We start from the raw sequence: 26861 nt of genomic DNA, 5'->3' as shown, positions 1-26861 counted from the left end.
TAGTGCCACCTAGTGGAGGTAGCTATTCTATAGTTAAAGGGGTTCTCCGGGCTTTTAATATTGATGACCTATGCTAAGTATAGTTCATTAGTATCAGCTCGGTGGGGGTCTGACACCCTGCACCCCCACTGATCAGCTGTATGAGGAGACAGCGAGCGCAGTATCTCTTCCTGCTCGCCGTTGCTATGTCTATGGCAAAGCGGCAGCGAGCAGGAAGAGAAGGGAAGATGGCACGTGCTCGCTGTCTCCTCATTCAGCTGATGGGTGGCGGTGCAGGGTGTCGGACCTGAGGCTAGGTCATTAATATTAAAGGCCCGGAGAACCCCTTTAATGTCCAACCCTTTAACATGACTAAACTAAAAGCCTTCTCCAAAAGAAAATGAGGACCTATTTTTTTTTATTTTGGAAAAGACTCTTATTTTTGGCTAATATTTTTAGACACTTTTCAAGATCTGTTAAGTCCAAACATAGACTATAGGTCATCTACCTCCACTAGGTGGCAGTAGAGCTGTTCTTGGCTGTCTACGACAGTCACATAGAGAAGGAATAGAGCGTCAGGGCACATGCTAAGACTGCTGCTCTGTTCATACAGGGACATGGGACCCCCTGTTCTTGCGTAGCAATCGGACCTCCACCAATCCGATACTTAAGCCAATATGTTTTTATGGTCTATAGTTGTTCTGGATACGGTGACCAATAAGTGGCAACAGCCACTCTGTCATTCTTCAGATATAAGTGGAGTAATTTATTTTTATTTTTCTCCAGCCTTGCCATTTTGACTATGCTGTCTTCTGTCCCAACATCAGTGAGATGTCCGGAGTGGGCATTGTAGGTAAGCATTTTACATTAGGCAGCGACTTTCCATGGATGACTTATCCAGGTTTGCTAAGTTGTGATCAGTGACTCCACAGTTTGTGGCTTTTTTTTTTATTTTTATTAGATTATCTATATGCAAAGTTCTATATGCAAAGTTCTATCTCCCAAGAAAGAGAGCCATCTCAATGAGGGCCATCTCGTGGCCCTCAGAGTCCTGATCCGACTTTGCAACAAGCCCTTGGATTTGACAGGGGAATATAGCCAAGCCAGATTTCCATCCGTAAACAGCTATTTTAAGGTGCTTGCCCCTCATAAGTACGGAGTAGGATTCTGGCTGGGTGAAATGCTTTGCAAGCAGGCTGCTGAATCTCCTTAAAGAGACCAGTCCTGTATGGAGACTTACCGGAAGTTCTCCATGGTATGGAGACTTAGGAGATCCCTCTTTGCATATTCGTTTCCCTCAAGGAAGAGAACCATCTTTCCAGTGCCCACCTCTTGAAAGTGGCTCCTTAAGAGTCCAAATCTGACTTTCCACCAAGCTTTGGGATTTGACAAGGAAACCTAGCCAGGCCACATATCGGTCTGTAGATGGCTGTTTTGGGGTGCTTGCCCCTCATCAATATGGAGTAGGATTCTGGCTGGCTCAATACAATGCACTAATGACACTAAGCTAATGGGTGTAACAGCCCCTTGATTGTGTCAGGCAAAAAGAAGCTTGTGCTGACCATCAGAATGGTCTCTGCTGGTTGGCCAGAGCTACAAGGTGCTAAGACTTAAGGAGCATGACTGGCTCTCGAGAAGGAGTGGGATTTTTCCTCCAGGAGCTTAAGCCACCATATTGAAAATAGTGTGGGTGGAGAGTTTGGGTTATCCAAGACTATAAAATGCTACCCCATATGCCGGGGCCCCTCACACTGAATATACTTACCTGGTCCCCGCACTGCTGCTTCTGCCCGTGCACAGATGAAAACCCTGTGGTCGGGGGGGGACGAGCCTCCCTAGCATCATGGGTGACACTAGGGAGGTTCTTCCCCGTCACCGCTTGCCATTGGCTGCTCCCCCCGTCACTGGATGTTTTCATCCATGCATGGGAAGAAGAAGCAGCAGCAGGGAGCCAGGTAAGTATCTTCAGTGTGAGGGGCTGGCATATGGTGGGAGCATTTTGTAGTCTTCGATAACCCCTTTAACGCTGCCACGCCATGCCAGTCTCTATTGTGGCATGTATAAGGCTGGTCACACCTTCTAAATCAATCTGGCTACTTTTTTTTTTTTTTTCAGATACATTTTTATTTTGTAAAAATAAACTATAATTTTACAAAATTCTTGTCATATATTATTTTATGTTCAACACAGTGCAATGGCTACTTTTATAAGTTGGACATCATCCATCTATTCAGATACTCCTCGGCTCATCTGTCTTTTATGCTGTACTTGCACTCCAGACAGGCGGAATAACATTGTATGGAATCCTAGCGGGCTTAATACAAGGCAGAATGATCTGTTACAAAACGGATCAGCAGGCACTGTGGCATCTGTACGAAAGGAGCCTTATTTATTGCCACTACGGTAAATACGGTGGAATAGCGGAAAAAAAATATATATAGCTGGCGTGTGCCTTTAACGTCTGTTGCTTTCCATTCTGTGTTTACGCCACATAAATGTTCCTTTAATTATTTACCAGACGCCCCATGCACTTCCCTGCTTGTCCCCTGCAACCTGCGCTGCTAAACATTGTCTGATCCAAAGATTAGGAAGTAAATCAGACACTTGGCAAAAAGTGTGGACATTCCTGTGCTGTCTATGAAGTATGGCTGCCAAAAGCCATGCACAAGCTGATCTTGTCTGTGTCCTGAGAGCCAGTTCAGTGGAGCATAGCGAGACTTTCAGAGCGGTGTCTGTACGTCGTGGCGAATTCAGGCACGTAGCAGTATTTTGACTGGTGAAATACCGGTAGCCATGCCAGAAATCCTACAGACTGGGATCCATTGGATGCCAGCAGCGTGGCAGAAGAGAAAACCGGAATTAGGCCACAGATGTGAACCTACCTTTTTATATGTACGGCCATCTTTTATCAGCCCTGTGGCTAATGTTACATTCAGCCTCTCCCCAGCTGAGAACCGTGGACTGCTTGTAACTATAATATCGATGAGGTACAATTTCTGTTTAGGGTCCATTCACACGCGTAGTGCATTGTGGATATGCAATACACCCGGCCGGCACCCCCATAGAAATGCCTATTCTTGTCCCATATTTTTTTTCCGGAGCCGGAAATGCGGAACTGAAGAGTGGTTGAAGTCCACCTTGCCTGATCCTACTCTCCCAAAATCTGCTGTCGGGAAGGCTCTATACATGTTAGATGGTTGGCTGAACCCAGTGGCAGAGAGCAGGTAAGTATACTTCCCTCCGCACAGCCAGGTGAGGGGAGGGTCTTCCCCAAGGATGGGACACCCCTTTAATATAACACCAGTATCTCTGAGATGTTTAGCTACAACACGGGCCCATCATGTGTGCCCAGTTGTTACCGAAGCGTTTGTGGGGAATGGCCTGGTTGGTTGTCAGTTTGTGTGTTTCCAGGGGGGAAAGGTTTGGCACTGTGTTAGATTCTGGGTGAATTGTTATTTAGGGGTGCGGGGCAAACACTGGCCTCACCACTGGGACCCCTGAAAATCAGAAGAGCGTGGGTCCAGAGCTCCCCCATTCCACCTCACTGTGCATCCGCTTTGAGGAGAAGTTTGAATTGATCGGTGGTCGAGCCTGTGCCCCACCACTTCATTCGTGAGGTTGACTACAACAATTTTGCATTGTCCTTCATACTCTTAGAATATTTACGTAGCTTTTACGATTTTTTTTATTTTTATTCTCACTTGGCACTATTCATAATACTAACGGTTTCCACTGGATTTCTTTCAGATTTATTTTTATTAATCAGCAAATGTGTACACTTGGATTAACCACATACATTATAATTCACAAATATCTCAAAATTGCAAATAAAAATAAAGGCAGTGCATCCGACCCACTATGGCTCACATTGACTGTTACAGTGTTCCGTAAGTGACAAGGGATGGTGTGTGTGCGCATTAATGGGGCTCCCCAGATGAGGATGTGATATCTATGGCACCTTATGAAGTCTTAAAGCACGGGATTGTTTCCCGGGCCCCCAAAGTGTCATACAGGTCCTTCTCAAAAAATTAGCATATTGTGATAAAGTTCATTATTTTCTGTAATGTACTGATAAACATTAGACTTTCATATATTTTAGATTCATTACACACCAACTGAAGTAGTTCAAGCCTTTTATTGTTTTAATATTGATGATTTTGGCATACAGCTCATGAAAACCCAAAATTCCTATCTCAAAAAATTAGCATATCATGAAAAGGTTCTCTAAACGAGCTATTGACCTAATCATCTGAATCAACTAATTAACTCTAAACACCTGCAAAAGATTCCTGAGGCTTTTAAAAACTCCCAGCCTGGTTCATTACTCAAAACCGCAATCATGGGTAAGACTGCCGACCTGACTGCTGTCCAGAAGGCCATCATTGACACCCTCAAGCAAGAGGGTAAGACACAGAAAGAAATGTCTGAACGAATAGGCTGTTCCCAGAGTGCTGTATCAAGGCACCTCAGTGGGAAGTCTGTGGGAAGGAAAAAGTGTGACAGAAAACGCTGCACAACGAGAAGAGGTGACCGGACCCCGAGGAAGATTGTGGAGAAGGACCGATTCCAGACCTTGGGGGACCTGCGGAAGCAGTGGACTGAGTCTGGAGTAGAAACATCCAGAGCCACCGTGTACAGGCGTGTGCAGGAAATGGGCTACAGGTGCCGCCTTCCCCAGGTCAAGCCACTTTTGAACCAGAAACTGCGGCAGAAGCGCCTGACCTGGACTACAGAGAAGCAGCACTGGACTGTTGCATGTCATTCGGAAATCAAGGTGCCAGAGTCTGGAGGAAGACTGGGGAGAGGGAAATGCCAAAATGCCTGAAGTCCAGTGTCAAGTACCCACAGTCAGTGATGGTCTGGGGTGCCATGTCAGCTGCTGGTGTTGGTCCACTGTGTTTTATCAAGGGCAGGGTCAATGCAGCCGCTATCAGGAGGTTTTGGAGCACTTCATGCTTCCATCTGCTGAAAAGCTTTATGGAGATGAAGATTTCATTTTTCAGCACGACCTGGCACCTGCTCACAGTGCCAAAACCACTGGTAAATGGTTTACTGACCATGGTATTACTGTGCTCAATTGGCCTGCCAACTCTCCTGACCTGAACCCCATAGAGAATCTGTGGGATATTGGGAAGAGAAAGTTGAGAGACGCAAGACCCAACACTCTGGATGAGTTTAAGGCCGCTATCGAAGCATCCTGGGCCTCCATAACACCTCCGCAGTGCCACAGGCTGATTGCCTCCATGCCACGCCGCATTGAAGCCGTCATTTCTGTAAAAGGATTCCCGACCAAGTATTGAGTGCAGAACTGAACATAATTTTTTGAAGGTTGACTTTTTTTGTATTAAAAACACTTTTCTTTTATTGGTCGGATGAAATATGCTAATTTTTTGAGATAGGAAATTTGGGTTTTCATGAGCTGTATGCCAAAATCATCAATATTAAAACAATAAAAGGCTTGAACTACTTCAGTTGGTGTGTAATGAATCTAAAATATATGAAAGTCTAATGTTTATCAGTACATTACAGAAAATAATGAACTTTATCACAATATGCTAATTTTTTGAGAAGGACCTGTATATCCCTGGTGATTCCTGCTTTCCTACCCCACCAACTCTTCAAGATGGCTGATGTGATCTACTTTATCAACTCATTGCTCTAATGTGGGGGGTCTTTACAAAGCCATTTAAGTGGAATCAATAGCCTTGCTGCTTGTAGTAGATGGGTGGCTATGTCATTTTTAGCTGGGCGCCAGGTATCATTTGGGAGCCATAGCAGGATTGACTCCGGAGTTAGCTTAACATTTGCCGAGGTAATCAGACTGACCTCTTTCGTTACCTCTTCCCAGTAACCCGAAATCTTTGGGCAGAACTAAAAGATGTGACTCGGTGTGCCCTCCCTGTCCTCGCATTCCCAGCACACAACAGATGACTGTAAGCCCAGTAGAAACATTATTTGTTTAGGACAGGCATGCTCAACCTGCGCCCCCTCCAGCTGTTGCAAAACTATAACTCCTAGCATGCCTAAACAGCCTACAGCAGGGCATTGTGGGAGTTGTAGTTTTGCAACAGCTGGAGGGCCGCAGGTTGAGCATGCCTGGTTTAGGAGTATTATACCAGCGTGTCATCACTTTGAGTGTTCCTGAATTCTCACACATCTGGAAAAGCCATAAGAACTCAGGTGAATGCACAATCTTTTAGTCTCAGAGAAGGACCTACCAAGTTCCTCTGACCGTCTAGAAACATATGCTGGAGTCCCTCTGCTCTTACGGGGGAGGTTATCTTGAATGAGTAGTTTTTCAAAGCAAGTGTGGTCTCCCACCTTATGCTGGGGGAGGATAATATTTCAGAATATTGCAGGAGGATAGGAAGTTAGTGGTGAGGGATGCTAATGCTCTGGGTTGGGGCACACCATCTGGCGCCACTAGTCTGACCCTTGAACCTTATACAGCCTTATGAGTCTCCCATACTGTTATGGTAGAAGTGTCCCCGGGCAGGTTCTCCTTTAAAGAAAAGAGTGAGCTTCTGTTGCATTGCCTGCAAGTCTACCTCCCTATCCAGCAATGTCTCATTCAGGCGCCAGGACCATGTTCTAGCTGGTATATTTCGAAAACATAAGGATATATTAACTGGTGCATGGTCGGCTCTATATTGGCTGAGTGCAATAAGTCAATGTGCCGTTCTGAAACAAAGATGTAATCCAGTCTCTGAAATGTGTTGTGCACATTAGAGAAAAATGTATAGCATCGGTTAGCAAGCATCCTTTAATGTTCTGTATTCTCCCTAGGAAAACCTGAGAGTGTATGGAAGTACCGGAGGAGGTGTCAAGAGTGGGTGAAAGGGCAATGTTCATGTCACCTCCCACTATACGTATACCTTCCGCGAACTGATGTAGCTTATAGTCTTGAGCCATTGTTGTTGGCCTCTGTTGGGGGCATATAGACTTGCAAACGTACCAACATCCAGTCCTATTTTACCCTTAACAAAAATAAAGCGTCCCTCAGGGTCAGATTGTGGTAGGATACAGGGTAAGGCCTCATGCACACGACCGTTGTTTTGGTCCGCATCCGAGCCGCAGTTTTTGCCGCTTGGATGCTGACCCATTCACTTCAATGGGGCTGCAACAGATGCAGACATGTCCGTTTTGCGGACAAGAATAGGCAGTTATAATAATGGCTGTCCATGCCGTTCTGCAAATTGTGTAACGCTCGCGGACACCATCCGTGTTTTGCAGATCTGCAATTTGCGGACCGCAAAACACAGAACGGTTGTGTGCATGAGGCCTAAAGGGTACCTTTTTAGATAAAGCAACACTCGTCCCTCTTGAGGCGTTGACATAAGAACTATAGAACCGCATTTTAAAGTACGCTTGAGGCAGAGATGGTATGCGTCCTGCAGTATAGAGGCAAAGTACACGGTTCTTGAATCAAACAGCGGTGTTTATTCACACATTGGTGTATAACAAAATGCTGATGAGGTGTATCACAAAACGCAGGTGGCTTGGTGTTTGTTCACACACAAGGGAAGTCCATAATAAGTCACCTTTTCTCCTGGGTGTTAATACACACCCTGTTAGCAGTTCAGCCTTATCAAGTCCATAGGCGGCCTGTTCGCCTTTTAGAGGGGCCTGAGTCCTCCAGCCCGGCTTAAACCTCAAATCCCAGCACAGCACACAGACTCCTGAGCTCCACTGTCAGAGGGAGGTAAATCCACCACACCTGGCAGTGCTGGCTGGTTTTTATGCCTGGCAAAACCCGGCCTGGAACATGGGGAGTAGTCACCCACCCAGCACTTTGACTGCTCCCAGAAAGAGCCGTTTCAGATCAGCTATGACAGCCATGCTAAATCTCAAGGTGTCAATTAGCAATAGCTGCTGCTGACACAAAATACCGGCTCTTACTTCACCGAGGCCAGGAACTTCGGTGACACATACCTTCCATCCACGATCATTCCAGGTGGTATAATGAACCTCCTGTGCAATGCAGTTTTCATTACCATAAGAAGTACTATGAGGTCCATCACAGCACCTGCTAGCAAAATTACCCATCTAACTGAAGGGGGTGACAGGTGAATTTGAAATGGAAGAATGCGCTCACCATCGCATTGCAGATCCTCTTTCTCTCTAGCAGCATTAAGTAGTGTAGCTGAGTAGGCCGCACACTATATCCCTTGGCGGCTCATTCTGTTTTGGTACCGGCTTTAGCGATCTATGAATGCGCTCCACTACTATTGCTGCTGCTCTCTCCTCTCCGAGCAGGTCAGTAAAAAATGGCTGCCGTAGCATCCGGTGGCTGATCATGAGCTGTTGATTTAGGTACCCCGCAGATCCGAATGTTCTTTCGGCGACTGTGGATTTCCTGGTCTGCGATTAGGGCAAATGCAGTATTAGAAGAGTCCATTTGTGTGGCGTAGCTCTTTTCCCAAAAGATATTATGGCCGCCTGGTTCGTCTCTAGGGGTCCACTCTATGCCCGAGCTGTTTGAGGTCCCCTTTTTATCTCTGCCTGTTCTCTCATAACAGGCATTATGGCTCCAGACAAAGCTTGTTTTAAGAACCGCCGATAGACTTGCGTGGGGTCCCTTGTCACGCTGGCTACTGTCGAGTCAGACAAGCGATCTGCGTCTGAGTCCACTAAGTGTTCTCTCTTCTCCTCCGGCGCCATATTACGTTGCTTTGTTGAGAAATCTCGGTCCCGCTGCAGTCCGGTCTCACAGGTTCTCCTTCATCTCTGGCCTTGTCTTTACCCATCTTCACCATCTATAGCAGTGTATATAGCAGTAACACAGGCCTGTGACGGAGGAGCTCTCTAACAAGCGTCCATCGCGCTGTGCCGTCAGGCTCGGCCCCCCACTTTCCAGTGGATTTCGACATGCCTGATGGCCTGTTCCCCCTAAGATATGTAACTGCCAGAGGTGTGACAGCTTATGCTCTACTTCTCATTGAGAATCACGTTTCGCCATCTTTAGTAACCAGCGAGTAGTTGTCTTATCACCAGTGCTTTTAATGTGGTTTGGGGCGGGAATATTATCTATCTATAACCTTTTTGTATTTTCTGTCCTCAGATCAGCGGAATTACAATGTGACTCTGGAGAACGTCCTCACGCGATGTTTGGAGAATCAGAAGACATGGAACCTTCTGATGGAGGAGAGAATCTGTTCTGATCCTTGGAACTCCTCCCTGCCGGTTGATACTCTGATTAAGGACAGCCCACGCGGTGCACCGCTGCTCCTCGACCCTTCATCAGAGCGCCTTTTAAACTGTAACTCCCTGGTGTTCCCCTGCATCTCGCATGCTCTCCAGTGGGCCACCCAGGGTAGGGACCCTGATTTCCCTTGTCAGGACATCAGCCTTCTCCACCACCATCCCGTTGCCAGTTCTGGCTCCGTACTGCTGCAGGAAGCTGCTCATGTTCAGATTCTCATCACTGGAAGCCTGCATCTCATTGGGGGTGCTCTGAAGCTGCTCGATCAGTCCCTTACTGAATGAAGGATTGGGGTTGTCAGTCTATATTACATACTGTTTACTTGAAGGGTGGACGCCCCTGCTGCCTGACATGGGACTTTTTTCCCTTTTAAAAAAAAATTATAATCTATAAAATATTATTTTTGAAGAAACTATCACTACACTCTGAGCACTAGGGGGAATAAAACAGTTACCTCGGGTCATCTCTTTCAAAAAGGCTGCTATTTTACATATGTCACAAATCATCAAAAATCTAAGTAATACTGACACCTTCTCTGTACATAAGTAGGAGATATTTGGTTAAAATTAATTTTTTTATATATATTCCTTTCCTGCAACGAAAAATATTTATTAACATTGCTTTTGTGTTGAGTTTTCTTTTAAGATTAGGGCGATTCTGCATTGTTTCAGTAGGTGGCGCTTTTGCAATAAGTTAGGGTTATGGGTGAGCTGATCATCAGTCTGAATTTTCACACATAATCTATAATACAAAGTATATAAGTCCATATTGGACAGGAACCGAATATCTTTGGAGTTACACTTGAACTCAGTTATGTGACCCCCAGATTCAGCTTGCTTTTAATTTAACCCGTTAAGGACATAGCCTTGTTTAGTGCGAGGTTTTCAGGGGTTTTAATGATGGCCGATCCTCAGAATAGTCCATCAGTATTTGATAGGCTTAGGTCTGAGACCCTGCATCCCCCTGCTCTGCACAGCTCTATCTATTGTATAGTGGCCTTCGCTGCTGGTTATGAAGCAGCAAGTAATAACCTATATCATACCAAGCTCGTCAGTACAAGATCTCCCAGCACTAGACCTCATACACAATACCGCACTAACATTTCTCCATGCCTGAAATAAACCATTACACATAGCGATGAGATCTACGGAAATCACAGGTCTGAAGCGAGAAGAGAAGACGTGATGGTTCGCTTCTGCATTGATGTCCAAGATGGAGTAGTAGACTGTAGACCACCCTGCGGCAGTCCTGGATGGTAAGGCGCCATGGTTCCTGGATTGCCCTAAAAGTATCGCCAGGGAATAATTTTATAAAGCGATGAATGGTTAGGATACACTGTTCCCAGTCTCTGAGTTCATGTTCCAAGGGCACTGCCAAAAGCGGTTTCCACTGTGAAAGGACACCTTGAACATTACCAGGCAGGTTTGGATTTTGGTAGGGCATTAAAACCTGCCATGTAGTGCTAACCTAAAGCAGGCATGGCCAATCTACGGCTCTCCAGCTGTTGTAAAACTACAACTCCCACCATGCTTTGCTGCAGGCTGATAGCTGTAGTCCAGGCATGTCCAAACTGCGGCCCTCCAGCTGTTGCAAAACTACAACTCCCAGCATGCCCTAATAGCTGTAAGCTATCCAGGCATGCTGGGAGTTGTAGTTTTGCAACAGCTGTAGGGCTGCAGTTTGGACATGCCTGCTGTAGTCAGTCTGAGCATGCTGGGAGTTGTAGTTTTGCAACAGCTGGAGAGCCTCAGTTTGGCCATGCCTGACCTACAGCATTACTTTTAGGGACTTGCTTGTACAATGAGACTGTATTTAGACGGGCCAAAAAATACCGCTTATTCTGCCAGGTTGAATGCGTCTAAAACGCCACCAACAGCTTCTCGTTGATTTCTTTTCAAATTATTTTTATAGATTTTTGAGAAAAAGGAGGAGGGGGGGGGGGCTTCTCATTGATTTCAATGTTTTTTTGTTTGGTTTTGTTTTTAAAATAATTCTGCAGCTGGTTTCAAAAAATCTTCCGAAGTGGTGTTCTACTTCTTTCCCAAGTGTTTCTGAGGTTGCTTTCCCCACCGAGGAGTTTCTGGCGAGTAATGAGCTGCTATCAGAAGCATGTTTCCATTCTGACCTGCTGTGTGATCATAACCTTAGGGTGGCAGAGTAATGCAGTACCGTCAAAATGTATACGTTTTTATTTTTCTTAGGCGCAGAAATTGATCGGCCGTGCGGATTTTGAAAGCTGCAGCATGTCAATTGTTGCATTTTTCTTGTGCATATTTCACCCTTTTCAATGGAAGGAAAACTGCCCCAAAAACACAAATAGTGCAGATATTTGTGCATAAATCTGCACCCCTTAGGGTGAATTCAAATATAGCAGGGATGTCCAACCTGCGGCCCTCCAGCTGTTGAAAAACTACAACTCCCAGCATGCTCCAATAGATGTAGGCTGTCCAGGCTTGTTGGGAGTTGCAGTTTTGCAACAGCTGGAGGTCCGCCAGTTGAGCATCCCTGAAATACAGCAAATCGGTTGCAGAAATTCACGCACTGGCTGCAAAAACAACCTCGTTCAGATCAACAGAATCACTGATTTTCTGTTGCAGAAATTTCGGCCACCGGTGAATATAAGGGCTTGTCAGCACTTTCTGTGGACAGCACATGTACCCATTGTGTTTTACACATCAGTATTTTTTTTACTGGCGTGCACTGCTTTGGTCCGTGATGCGGACCAAACCTGCCCATTGTAGCCTATAGGTCTGTGACAATCACGGACAGCAATACAGATGGCATCCATATTTCAGTTTCACTGAAGACTGATAGAAGATGCTGTGGAAATTCATTTTCAGCAATGTCCGTGGATTACAGATGGAGGGTAAAAATGGACACGTGGATCCTTCACGGATGAAACAAGGATCCTTTTTTTTTTCCCACAGACTTGAAAATGACCTAAAAATGTGGATGAGGCCTGCATGAATGAGTGGAGGAGCATCAGAGCTTTTTAGGCTCCGATGCTTGCCCTCCTCTGCATCGCGCGGGGGCGAGGGCTGTTTGTTCAACATTTGAACACTGCTGGGCGGAAGGCTTTGCCTAGCTTACCCATGGAGAGCCCGGTACGTCACTGGATCTCAAGAAAAATCCCTTCTGCTGCTGAATCGCGCAGGGAAAGGGGGAGCATCGGAGCGTGAAAAGCTCCACTCATGCATGGTGAGTGAGTGGAGATCGGGTTGTGTCCTGGTTCAGCTCTGAAACCCGGACAGCCCCTTTAAGCACAGATACGACCTCCTGTTTTTGAATTGACTCCTAGATCTAGTTTCCAAAACTTTCGTACAGAAATTACATGGCTGATATTTTGTGGCAGGTACGCTTGAGTTGAGCATATGTGATGTAGGTGTTCTTATCATGGAAACTGGGAAACCTACTTCATACACCAGCGAAGGGCTTGCTGTAATCTGCTGTGTTGCTGGTTCCGCTGCATCAGCGATTGTTCCGTGGAAAAACATTTACCACCTGCAGTCTACAGAGGAAATGCTTATCTCGTGACCGAGCCCTGTAGACCTCTACCCGTTTACTCCAGGTCCTAATAGAAAAGACACAGTCCACTTTATAAATGAGAGGCATAAAGCTCCCTACTGCCATGTGAATAGTACGTATAGAAGAAATCTGCTGAGTTTAGGCATTTTTCGTCTGGATGGGAGGCAGGTGGATGCAGCAGAAATCTCACCACTACTTTGCAATGGAGGCCAAGCCAGGTTAGAGCCGTCTTGCAAGCTGCATTTATCACTTCTCCTCGGGATAGATGATAAATGTATAATTGCTGGGGGCGCCAATAATGACAAGAACAGGAGGTCCCCTGTGTTAACCCCTTAATAACCAGCCTATTTTTGGGTCTTTGTGATCAAGCAATTTTATTTTATTTTTTTCATCATCACATCCCAGGACTTATAGTATTTAAAAAAATATAAAAAATGTTTGACTTTGTTGCCACATGAGGCCTCGTATTTTGCCGGACAAGTTGTACTTTTTAATAGCGCTATTTTGGGGTAGACATAATTAACTTTTATTAACTTTTTCTGGGCGATGGGGAAAAAAAACTGCAATACTGCCCCTAAGTTTTTAGTTTTTTTTGTCAAATTTCCGTACAGTATATGACATCACTATAGTCAAATAGTAACAAATAACCACTTCAAACTCAGCCAAGGTCACAATTGAGTAAATGTCCAATTCCATAAGCGGGAAGGAACTGCCCCTAAGTTTTAAAAATTTTGCAGCATAAATAATAGCGTTGTTCTTTGGGTCAGTATGATTACAGCAATATCAAACACATAGACTTGTTGCTTTACATTTTACGTCTTTTGCACAATAATCGTTAATTTCTAACGATAATTTGTTTTCCCTTAGTCCTAACAGCAGCACAGATGGGGTTAACTGCCCCTGTGGACTGGTAGGACCGGCGGAATTTTAATGAGCCCAAGACCCAATAAACGATCTTCAGCTCCCTGAAAAGGAGGAGATCACCCCCCAGCCCACCGTGTTTTTAACAAGCATAATGTATCTAGGGTGGGATATTTGTGTGCTGCTGTTAGGACTAAGGGAAAACAAATTATCGTTAGAAATTAACGATTCCCTTACGTCCTACCAGCAGCACAGATGGGGAGATAGCAAGAAGAATCCCCTAGGGAGGGTCCTCATGCCTGGCAGAACTAAGAACAGTCTGCCCAAAAGCCGAAAACTCTGCCATCCTAGCATCGATCCTATAATGGGAGATGAAGGTTGACTCAGAGCTCCAGGAGGCCGCCTTGCAGATCAACTCTAAGGGGAGAAGGCTTCTTTCCGCAACCGAGGTGGAGACCGCCCTAGTAGAATGGGCTCTCACAAACTCGGGAGGATCTAAGGATTGGGAGACAAAGGCTTCCCTAATGGCCTCCTTGATCCAGCGACTAATAGTGGCTTTAGAGTCTAGACGCTTTACGGCCTTTAGACTTACCGGCAAACAGGATAAGGAGATTCTCATCTATCCTGAACTCTCTGGATCTATCCACATAGATCTGGAGGCATCTTGAAATATCCAGCGGGTCTCTAGCTGGAGTATCAGAGGAGGAGGTTGTAAACAAAACTGGTAAAGAGATTACCTGGTTGATGTTTTGAAAGGTAGGCACCTTAGGTCTGAAGTATGGTAAAAACTTCAGGAGCACTCTATCCTGTAGGAAGATGATGTATGGATGAATTGCAGAGAGCCTGCAATTCAGAGACTCTTTTGGCTGAAGCTATAGCCAGAAGAAAGACCATCTTTAAAGTTAAAAATTTGAAATCTACCTCCTCCAAAGGCTCGAAGGGGGGAGATGCTAGCCCCCTGAGCACTACTGAAAGATCCCACTGGGGAATAGGTTTCAGTATAGTAGGCTTTAGACTCTCAGCTCCCTTCAGGAAGCGTTTGATGAGTGGGTCCCGAGAATATGGCCTGTTGAGACAGGCCGAGATGGCACAAACCTGTACCTTCAAGGTAGCTGGAGATAGGCCTCTGTCTAATCCATCTTGAAGGAATTGTAGTATCGCAGGAAGGGGCGGATCTGCGGACGCCACCTGTTTGGAATCACACCATGCCACGAAGATTCTCATGATCCTGGAGTAGGCCTTCTTTGTAGACTCTGCTCGGGAATGCGACAACGTTCTCAGGACCGACTCGGAAAGCCCTTCTATGTTGGGAAGGGACTGATCAACCTCCAGGCTGTCAGGTTGAACCTGTGCAGATCTGGGCAGAGGTGAGTGTCCCACGACACCAGGGTCTGCTCCGGGGGGAGTCTCCAATATTGTCCCCGACTCATCTGAATGAGCTGGGTAAACCAGGATCTCCTGGGCCAAAACGGTATGATGGCTATTACCGAGGCCTGATCCTGACGGATTTTCATCAATACCCTCGGTATCATGGAAAACGGAGGGAAGATGTAAGCCAGCCTGAACCTCCACGGTATCGACAGAGCATCTATCGCCAGGGGGTTGTCTTCCCTGTACAGGGAACAGAACCTCAGCACCTTGGCGTTGAACCTGGTTGCCATGAGATCCACCTCTGGCATACCCCAACTGTGAACTAGCTGCCTGAAGATCTCCGGATGCAGAGACCACTCCATGGTCGGTAAACCTCGACTTAAGCGGTCCGCTATCATATTGAGGGAGCCTCGAATATGAACGGCAGATAAATGGGAAAGGTTCAACTCTGCCCACCGAAGGATCACCCCGATCTCTGATAGAAGGGGCAATGACCTTGTGCCTCCCTGTTTGTTTATATAGAGAACCGCAGTCATATTGTCTGACTGGACTTTCACCGCTTTGCCCCGAATCTGAGGGGCGAAGTGAAGGAGGGCTAGCCGGAAAGCTCGCATCTCGCGAAGATTGGAAGAAAGACGCCGCTCCAGAGGGGACCAAGATCCCTGTATTGGGGATCCGTCCAGGTGAGCGCCCCAGCCTACCAGGGACGAGTCTGTAGTAAATATGACCCAAGCTGGTTGGGTCATAGACTTCCCTGCTGGTAGCCGAAACCACCATCTGAGGGAATTCCGGGTTTGACCGGACAGGGAGCACAGGGAATCTAGCCCCGCAGGGCTGCCGTTCCATAAGTGTAAGACCTCCGACTGAAGAGGACGGAGGTGCCATAGTGCCCAAGGGACTGCGTCCGCAGCCGCTGACATGAGCCCCAGCATCTTCATGAGAGTCCGGATAGAGACTCGACGAGGGACATAAAGGACCTTAGCCAGGTCCTGAATCCGCGCTTTCCTTTCTAGAGTCAACCGGAGGGACATCTCCACAGAGTCGACCACGAATCCTAAATAATGGATTGAAGTCGATGGGCTCACATTCGACTTCTGCCAGTTGATAATCCAGCCCAGGCGGAGGAGAAAGGAAATTGCGATCTGAAGATGGTGGGTAAGGACCGGAACTGAAGAGGCTTTGAAAAGCCAATCGTCCAGATAAGGAATAATGGTCAGTCCTTGAAGTCTCAAGGCTGCCACCACCGACACCACCACCTTGGTGAAGATAAGGGGGGCAGAAGAGATTCCGAAAGGAAGCGCGGCGAACTGAAAGTGCCTGCGGACCCCTGAAATCTGGACCGCGATCCTGAGGAGTTTCCGGGACGCGGAATGGATCGGGATGTGAAGGTACGCATCCTTGAGGTCCAGAGTAGCCATGACGTCCCCAGAGTTGAGGATATGGCTGACTGACCTTATGGTTTCCATGCGAAACCTTGTTTTTCTTATAAATCGATTGAGAAATCTCAAATCGATAATCATCCGGAGATCTCCCGTCCTTTTGGGAACCAGGAACACTGGTGAATAAATCCCTAGACCCCTCTTCCCTGCCGGCACCTCCTCTAGGGCTCCCTTGGAGATATAGTCCTGAATGTAAGATTCTAGGACCACTTGTTTGGCAGACCCGAAATTTCGTGTGGCGATGAATCTCTCTGGGGGGAGAGAGATGAGATCTACCCAGTACCCGACGGAAACTATGTCCTGGACCCAGGGGTCTGCAATCAATCGGCTCCAAGAGTCTTTGAAATGGGTAAGACGGCCCCCCACGGGAATCTGGGGGAGGGGTACGGGAAAATCTAGAGGAGACACTGCAGGGGCAGCAGGGCTTATCCAAGAGCCTCGAGGAGGCCCATAGTCAGGAGGGTTTTGCCTCCCTGGTGGGTTTATGGGAGCGTCTTGAATATTTACGAGACAGCCCCCCCCCCCCCAATCTCTGCGCCTAGACTGCTGCCCCGGACGACCTTCGCGCTTCTTCTCCTGTCTGGGGCGTCCCCGAAAGGGCTGCTGGGGGAGGCTCTTCCCCTTTTTATCGGAGAGCCCCTCCATTATCTTGTCCAATTCGGACCTGAACAGCCTATCCGGTTCGAAGGGGAGCCCACAAAGGTTGAACTTGGACGCGTTGTCAGCGATCCATGGTTTCAGCCAAAGTGGCCTGCGGGCAGCTGAAACTAGGGCCATAGTTTTGGCGGCCAGCTTCAACTGCATCTGGGTGGAATCGACCAGAAAGTTCATAGCCAGATTGGCTGACTTGAAGGCTGCCAGGATGTCATCTCTTGATACGCTCTGATCCACGTCCGTCTGGATTTGGTTGAGCCTGGAGCGTAAATAGGCGGCTACCTCCGTGGCCGCAATTGAAGTTGTTGAGGAGGCAGCAGCCGCCGCTTAACTCCTTCTAAGGGTGCACTCTGCCCTCCGGTCTAGAGGGTCCTGCAGACTAGACCCATCGTCTGCAGGAACTAGAGTGCGCCGGGACAACTTGGCTATAGCCATGTCCACCTTGGGAACGGAACCCCATGATTCCACCAAGGGTTTAGCCATCGGGTACATAAGTTTGAATTTTCTAGTGAGTACTGGACCTTTCTCAGGCTTTCTCCACTCTGTGCGCATCACAGAGAGGAGGGTCTCATCCGCTATAAAGACACGCTGTGTCCGTCCGGCGGGATCGGAAGACTCCCCCATGTCAACATCCTGGTCCCCCGACCTGATGGACTTGAGTAACTTCTGCGTCTTTTCTGGAGGGAAAAAGCAAGAAGTAAATTCTTCTTCCTCGGAAGAAGACCCCACAGAACAGGGGGTAGGTCTTTCGACCGGTGCGACCACCTCCATGGGAGTCTGAGAGGGACCTAGTAGCCTCTCATTAAGCAGCCGTACCACTCCCTTAATGGAATCATCCACGTATGTTTTTGTCCACTGGAACATCTCCTGCATCGTGGGTTCCGTGGATGCCGTGCGACAATTCTCACATCTGGAGTAAGGACAGCCGTCATCTATGGGTGTGTTACATTCGTAACACGCCAAATGCTTCCTCTTGGCCCCAGCCTTCCGCTGATCCGGATCCTTAGGGGAAGCCATAGTCTGTAATTGGAAAGAAAAAAAAACAGGTCATAACACCTACAATACCTGGAGGTGGAGAAACAAGACCTTAAGGGGGCCCACCAGCACTAGAAGAAATTAGAGCTGTGAAAAAGAGGAACAACAAACCCCAAGCCAAGCAATATGAAAATATCTCAAGGCACAGGGAACTCTGGAGCTAACTTGTGAAAGCGACGCAACCAGAGCACTGACTGACAGGCTCTTGGGTGCTTTAAAGGAGGAAGCCCCGCCCCTTGGGCGGTTCCTTGATCGTAATTAGCCCAGCAAAATAACAGAGCCTATAATGGCTCAGCTTGTTCTAAATGTCTCCCTAGATTTAATCCTGGGTCCCAGGATGTCTTTTATAAGGAGACAGTTAATAGAAATGGTGAGTTTTACAACCTCACCGCATCGCTCCGGAAAACCGGAAGTGACGTAGCGCACCCAGTGCGCGTCACTTCCGGAAGATGGCGGCGCCCATAGCGCCGCCGGGACACCGCATGCTGAGATGAAAGAAGAGGGGAGGGGACACCCCCTTCCCCGACGGTACCCCAGCGACAAAAAATCGCCGCGATCAGGCCTAAAATAAAGGCACTGAAAGCAGGAAAAAAGCGATGCTTTAGCTTAAGGAAAAAAAGAGCCCCTAAGCACTCTTCAGCTCCCTGAAGGGGAGCGATACGCCAGTCCACCTGTCCAGAGGACAGAAAAAAACACGGTGGGCTGGGGGGTGATCTCCTCCTTTTCAGGGAGCTGAAGATCGTTTATTGGTTCTTGGGCTCATTAAAATTCCGCCGGTCCTACCAGTCCACAGGGGCAGTTAACCCCATCTGTGCTGCTGGTAGGACGTAATGGAATAACCCTTTTTCACAAAAAAATTTAAATAATTAAAAAAAAGTTTTTGCATTGCTGCATCCCAAGTCCCATAACTTTATTTTTCTTTCTACAGAGCTGTGTGAGCCCTTGAATTTTGCAGGGCAACATGTCGTTTTCATTGCTATCATTTTGGGGTATATAATCCTTTTTTTAATGTTGAATAAGCCAAAAAACTGCAATTCTGGATTATTATTTTTTTTAAGAGAGAAATTACATATTAATTGTGTAATGCTGTTTGTAACGGATGCGGCAATACTAAATATGTGGAGGGGAAGTTTTTTTCCATTGAAAAGCTTAATTTTATTTTTTTCAATGGAAAAAATGTTTTGTTTTTAACATGGAGATTTTTTTTCATTTAATTAACTTTAAGCATTTACTAGTCTCACAAAGGGACTCAGGAAACCTTTTGATTATTTGTATAATGCACTGTACTGCTTATGCAGTACAGAGTATTATACTGTTAGTGCTATACTTACAGGTATCAGCAGGCTGCGCCAGAGAAGCACAGCCGGATAGGCAAACACTGCAGACTGGGCAGGGGTGTTCATTAGATTAGGTGCCACCCTGCATCTGCACCCTGCGATCTCATTTGCAGAGTTCTGATGGGAGACGGAGCTCCATCCCTCTAAACCACTTAGATGCCACGGTCACTATTGACCTCAGCATTTAGGCTAGGTCTACATGACGACATGTGTGGCGCAACACATAGGGCACAACTACACTGCAACATGTAGTGCAACAATTTTTATAATGGTAGTCTATGGTGTCGCACTGCTACATCTTGAATGGGTTTTTTGCTACTGTCGTGTCGCAGTCGCAGCATGTCGCAGTGCGGCACCATAGACTACCATTATAAAAATTGTTGCACAACAAATGTTGTCGTGTAGACCTAGCCTTAGTGGGTTAAACACCCTGGATCGGTGCTTCTGCCAAACTGGGCTGTTAGAGCAGGAGCCCAGCTTTTATGTAAGATCCGTGCAGCACTCAGACTAGGCCGCTGTAAAAATGCGGCGACCATAGATGAGCTCTGTACATTTGTTTGGGAGAAGTTGCTTTTGGAGGATGTTTTAATTCCATTCTTCATTCATGGGCAAACTTGTGTGTGAGCCCCAGGGGCGGATTGGCCATAGACCTTACAGAAAAATTTCCAGGTGGGCTGATGCCCAGGGGGCCGTCTGGGCCCTCCTCATGGTCGGCCAGTGGAAGTTTTTGAGGATGTATTTTGTGCGGATGGCAGTACTTTCTGATGGACTGTGGTATTTGGCTCTGTTGGGGTGGTATAATGTGCCACAATATAGAATTGCTGTCCCTGCCTTCCATCAATTTGGACCCAACTAGAAAACGGGGCCACTTTTAGTATTTTCTCCAGGGCCACTTGAAGTTCCCAGTCCGCCCCTGGTGAGCCCACTCCCTTTTTTTTTTTTGAATCAAATCATTTTTATTGAAAATTTTTAAGAAGGCAATATCAGGGTTCACAATCACAATATGCCATTACCACCATCACAATACAATACCATCATAGATCTCACAATTGGCAAAAATGACTATTGCAATGTCACACAATATACAATCTCGAGTACTTGAAATGACATATAAAATACTCCCCCCATAAACCACTAAGACCACTAATCATGACGATGTTCCCTAGACTAACATGTTAACACCCCTCCCCCCCCTTCCCCCCCCCCCCCCCGATGAAAGGAGTAAGAAGCCTTCTAACCTAGTTTATAGCATTAGATGAGTATGTGACATCCATTCGTTCCACAACTTGTCAAACTTCTGAGGACAGCCACGCTTAACAAACACACTCTTCTCCAATATCAACATGTCGTTCACCTTCCTTTCAAACTCTTCAATCGCTGGCGGACTCCCCTGGATCCACCTCTGCGCCACCAGTTTCCTGGCCACATATAACAGTCTTCCCACCGCCACCTTAACCAACTCGCTTCCTCCAATCTCTGCCACATATCCCAGCACACACACCTTAGGATCTTTTTGCAAATTCAGCCCCAGCTTACGGTTAATCATATTCAGCACCTCATCCCAATATCTACTTATGACAGAGCACGACCACAACATATGCACCAGATCCGCTCCTTCCTTCATACATTTCGGACACCTATCATCAGTCCTGACTCCTATTTTTCGTAAAAATACTGGTGTTTTATAAACTCTGTGGATGATAAAGAGTTGTGATAATTTTGCCTGCTCACTCAGAGACACTCTGGGAACTGCATCTAATATAGCATCCCACTGATCCTTCGAAACTGCACCCAAATCACTCTGAGCCCACTCCCTTTTAACAAGCAGCTTGCTCAGGAATGGCAGCAGGCAGGTGTGAGGTCATCTGCATGCTCAGAGAGACAAAGCTTTTGGAGAATGTCCTAGTGTCAAAGGAGCCAATTCTCTACAAGAAAAACACCAAGGACAGAAGGACATTCTGCAGGAGGTACAGGAACTGGATTCAGAGAAAGTTATTTTCTCTGATGAAGACCCCATTCAGAAAAATGATTGCCTGGAGAAGAAAAGGTGAGCCCTACCATGAGTCCTGTGTCATGTCAACAGTAAAGCATCCTGAGACCATTTATATGTGGAGTTGCTTCTCCTCCAAGGGAGTGGGCTCACTCACAAATATGCCTAAGAATACTTCCATGAATGAAGAATGGAATCAAAACATTCTCCAAGACCAGTTCCTCCCAACTATCCAGAAGCAACCTTTCCCAGTGATCCAGAAGCTATTTGGTTAGGAATAATGCTTTTTTTCCAGCATGATGGAACAGCATGTCACGGGGCAAAAGTGATATCGAAATAGCTTGCTGAACTTTGAAATTATGCATCCATGGCCAGGAGACCCACCAGATCCCAGTCCCATTGAGAACTTGTCAATCCTCAAAAACCAGGTGGACTCCAATCACTGATAAGGCAAGAATGGGTTGTCATCAGTCAGGATTTGGCGCAGAAGCTTATATCCAGCACGCCTGGGCCAATAGCAGAAGTCTTGAAAAAGAAGGGTCAACACTGGAAATATTGAGTCTTTGCATAAACTTGAAGGATTTGTTGTGGCTCACTGAAAATAGAAATTTTGGGTCCATGGCCAAGAGATTTCCCTGATCTCAATCCCATTGAGAATCTTTGGTACTCCTCAAAAAGCAGGTCGACAAACAAAAGCGCATAAATTGTGGCCATCAGTGAGGATTTGGCTCAGATGCTGATCAAGTATGCAGGGCCAAATACAGAAGTCTTGAAAAAGAAGGGTCAAAACTAAAAATATTGAGTCTTTTCTTGACAAATCCATCAAGTTTGTGCAAAGTTAAAAAACAAAACAACAGCCTATAATCGTACTTCAGTATACCATAGAAACATGACAAAAAGATCCAAAAACACTAGAGCCGCAAACTTTGTGAAAACCAAAATCTGTGTCGATCTCAACTTTTGGCCCAGACTGTACTCTGCCGTAGGCAGTGAAAGTCACTATATTTTTGTTTCTTTCTGCCCCTCGATGTACATGGCTCCTATGAACTGAACATGAGGTTTAGCGAATTCATATTGTGACTACTATTCACTGATGATTAGTGATAACAATGTGGTGTCTTCAGACGGACATTCCAGCAGGTTGACCTATGGATGTCAAATATTTTCTGCATACAGCGCTTTTCCTTTCAGTCCTGTCCTTGGAAGTTAGTGCAAACCTCGAGGTCTTCCTGTGCCGTGTATTGTGAGGAAGCCGCAGACTGGCCTCGTGCCCAGCTCAGAGTACCGCCTCCTGCTGCCTCAATTGAGCCGTGACCCTCACACATGGCGCCATGGGGACCCCCTTTGTTGTCAATGAGCCTGAAGGGGAAACATAACTCCATAATTATTTTGTTTAAAAATTCTTGTGTCTGACGCAGCTACAAATTTCATTCTGATAACAGCTCTTCCTAATCGGCTCGCTCTTTATTTTTGACCTCTCCGTTGAGTCGCCCCGCGCAGACGTAGTGTCTGCGCCAGATGGAAAATTCCACCGCCTGTTACGTGACTCTTCTAAATAAAAGTCTGTTTCTCCAGTGCAGTCTACTCTTTGAATTCCAGCCAAGATAAGGAATCAAAGCAGAATTTTGCGCTCTAGAAGAATATAGCAATATAACCACATGTAGCACACACGCAAAAAAACAATATAATGGCTGCTTTATTTAAAGTCATATAAAAAGTTATTCAAAATCAGCACGCAACGTCTTAGGACCTGCAATTATTTGGGCCCCAAGTTCTTTGGGTCCTTGACTACAACATCTGCATTTAAGGATAGAAGTAATTTTTTTATTATTGAAATTTATTCATTTTGAGCTACAAATAATTCTTTATATTGGTCTTTATTAAAAAGTATGGATTCCTTTTATCTATACAGAGCTGAGAGGCTCTAGTTAGCGCCCTTTGGATGTTCTGTCTTGTCCTTCAGACCAGAAGCAGACGGACTCCTTATCTTTGCTCTCTGACCTCCTAAACACTGATTATAGTTCAGTTCTTACTGATAAGAATGTGGCTTAAATAAGTGTTTATGACCTCTCAAGTAAGTTACAGATGAGGTTTATTAGAAGAGGGGCACAAAGTGAATGTACCAGTCACACAGCTAGAAAAACAGTTAACCCTTTGTGACAGAACAACTTAATACTTTTAATAAGGGCCAATTGAAAAAAACTATATTTAACAAAAATGAGTAAAATGCAATAATAAAAAAATTGCCTCTGAAGGTGCACGTAGCCTTTAAATTAAGATATATTTGTAATGTCCTCCAATAATGTAAAATGGATCAGTCATGAGGGGTCTGGTCACAAAAAAAAAGCATGTAAAGCATTAGGGTACATTCACATGGTGTTTTTATTTAATGGCTCATGAAAACGCCCTATTTTTGGCTATTTTCACGGCCATCGAAATCAGACAGGAGTGCACTTGTCTAGTGGCCGTTAAAAACTAGTATGATGTGTAAAAAAATATATATATACAGTACAGACCAAAAGTTTGGACACACTTTCTCATTCAAAGAGTTTTCTTTATTTTCATGACTATGAAAATTGTAGATTCACACTGAAGGCATCAAAACTATGAATTAGCACATGTGGAATTATATACATAACAAAAAAGTGTGAAACAACTGAAAATATGTCATATTCTAGGTTCTTCAAAGTAGCCACCTTTTGCTTTGATTACTGCTTTGCACACTCTTGGCATTCTCTTGATGAGCTTCAAGAGGTAGTCACCTGAAATGGTTTTCACTTCACAGGTGTGCCCTGTCAGGTTTAATAAGTGGGATTTCTTGCCTTATAAATGGGGTTGGGACCATCAGTTGCGTTGTGGAGAAGTCAGGTGGATACACAGCTGATAGTCCCACTGAATAGAATAGAATAGAATTTGTATTATGGCAAGAAAAAAGCAGCTAAGTAAAGAAAAACGAGTGGCCATCATTACTTTAAGAAATGAAGGTCAGTCAGTCCGAAAAATTGGGAGAACTTTGAAAGCGTCCCCAAGTGCAGTCACAAAAACCATCAAGCGCTACAAGGAAACTGGCTCACATGCGGACCGCCCCAGGAAAGGAAGACCAAGAGTCACCTCTGCTGCGGAGGATAAGTTCATCCGAGTCACCAGCCTCAGAAATCGCAGGTTAACAGCAGCTCAGATTAGAGACCAGGTCAAGGCCACACAGAGTTCTAGCAGCAGACACATCTCTAGAACAACTGTTAAGAGGAGACTGTGTGAATCAGGCCTTCATGGTAGAATATCTGCTAGGAAACACTGCTAAGGACAGGCAACAAGCAGAAGAGACTTGTTTGGGCTAAAGAACACAAGGAATGGACATTAGACCAGTGGAAATCTGTGCTTTGGTTTGATGAGTCCAAATTTGAGATCTTTGGTTCCAACCACCGTGTCTTTGTGCGACGCAGAAAAGGTGAATGGATGGACTCTACATGCCTGGTTCCCACCGTGAAGCATGGAGGAGGAGGTGTGATGGTGTGGCGGTGCCTTGCTGGTGACACTGTTGGGGATTTATTCAAAATTGAAGGCATACTGAACCAGCATGGCTACCACAGCATCTTGCAGCGGCATGCTATTCCATCCGGTTTGCGTTTAGTTGGACCATCATTTATTTTTAAACAGGACAATGACCCCAAACACACCTCCAGGCTGTGTAAGGGCTATTTGACCAGGAAGGAGAGTGATGGGGTGCTGCACCAGATGACCTGGCCTCCACAGTCACCAGACCTGAACCCAATCGAGATGGTTTGGGGTGAGCTGGACCGCAGAGTGAAGGCAAAGGGGCCAACAAGTGCTAAGCATCTCTGGGAACTCCTTCAAGACTGTTGGAAGACCATTTCAGGTGACTACCTCTTGAAGCTCATCAAGAGAATGCCAAGAGTGTGCAAAGCAGTAATCAAAGCAAAAGGTGGCTACTTTGAAGAACCTAGAATATGACATATTTTTAGTTGTTTCACACTTTTTTGTTATGTATATAATTCCACATGTGTTAATTCATAGTTTTGACGCCTTCAGTGTGAATCTACAATTTTCATAGTCATGAAGATAGAGAAAACTCTTTGAATGAGAAGGTGTGTCCAAACTTTTGGTCTGTACTGTTTATATATATATATTGTGTGGATTTGCTCTGGTAGTTAGGATAAGCGGCCGCAGTACAGAGAAAAAATACAAGTTCGGAATTCCAAATTCAGTGTTTATTCACACATGATGCCAAAAACAAAACATCACTTTTGCAGTGTCGGTGTTACTTCACACCCAATGGCAAGTTAATAAAACAAAAGTCACCTTGGTAGCAGTTCTGCCTCAGAAAGTTCAAATACAGGCTTTGGGTGGCCTCTTCCCCTGACACACGGATCTCCGCTCTCCAGCCCAGCATAGGCCCCATATCCCAGCACACAGACCTCCTGACTGAACTCCACTGTCAGACAGAGGTAGTGCTGGCTGGTTTTTATGCCTGCCAAAACCCGGCCTGGAACGTGGGGAGTAGTCAAGAGCCGTCCTGGAACAGCTATTACAGCCATGCTAAGTACCAAGGTGTCAAACAGCAACTGCTGCTTACACATAAAAATTGGCTCTTACTCCACCGAGGCCAGGAACCTCGATGACACATACCTATCATCCACGATGATTCCTTGTACCTTCTTACCATATATATAAATATATATATAAAAAAAGAAAAAAATGGCAGCACCGTCACAAATGGAAAAGTGGATGAAGGGTGCAAAAGCCCAATATGGATATAAACCAATCCAGTTGAATACAAAATGTAAAAACAGGCAGCACTCCAGCAGATAAAAATGAAAAATAACTTTATTTACCCATAAGGCTGATGCGACGTTTCGGCTCTACACAGGAGCAGTATGTGAACCCTTTGGAATGATATGGATTTCTGCACAAATTGGTCATAAAATGTGATCTGATCTTCATCTAAGTCACAACAATAGACAATCACCGTCTGCTTAACCTAATAACACACAAAGAGTTAAATGTTACCATGTTTTTATTGAACACACCATGTAAACATTCACAGTGCAGGTGGAAAAAGTATGTGAACCCCTAGACTAATGACATCTCCAAGAGCTAATTGGAGTGAGGTGTCAGCCAACTGGAGTCCAATCAATGAGATGAGATTGGAGGTGTTGGTTACAGCTGCTCTGCCCTATAAAAAACACACACCAGTTCTGGGTTTGCTTTTCACAAGAAGCATTGCCTGATGTGAATGATGCCTCGCACAAAAGAGCTCTCAGAAGACCTACGATTAAGAATTGTTGACTTGCATAAAGCTGGAAAGGGTTATAAAAGTGTCTCCAAAAGCCTTGCTGTTCATCAGTCCATGGTAAGACAAATTGTCTATAAATGGAGAAAGTTCAGCACGGCTGCTACTCTCCCTAGGAGTGGCCGTCCTGTAAAGATGACTGCAAGAGCACAGCGCA

The 26861-nt window shown here is 45.8% G+C and overlaps 1 protein-coding gene across 2 annotated transcripts in view; it reads left to right on the top strand.

Moving 5' to 3' along the window:
• Nucleotides 1-9801, top strand: part of FPGS (folylpolyglutamate synthase) — an 86263-nt gene extending 76462 nt beyond the window's left edge. For both annotated transcript variants that reach the window (XM_044305438.1, XM_044305437.1), the window contains exons 14-15: nucleotides 766-832; nucleotides 9041-9801. In XM_044305438.1, coding sequence (XP_044161373.1) covers nucleotides 766-832; nucleotides 9041-9465 — 492 coding nt within the window. In that variant the 3' untranslated portion in view covers nucleotides 9466-9801. The remainder of the gene's footprint in view (nucleotides 1-765; nucleotides 833-9040) is intronic.
• Nucleotides 9802-26861: the final 17060 nt, after the last annotated feature.

This window comes from Bufo gargarizans, chromosome 9 (genome assembly GCF_014858855.1).
Source record: "Bufo gargarizans isolate SCDJY-AF-19 chromosome 9, ASM1485885v1, whole genome shotgun sequence".
NCBI lineage: Eukaryota > Metazoa > Chordata > Amphibia > Anura > Bufonidae > Bufo > Bufo gargarizans.
This window is presented reverse-complemented; position numbering and strand designations above follow the sequence as displayed.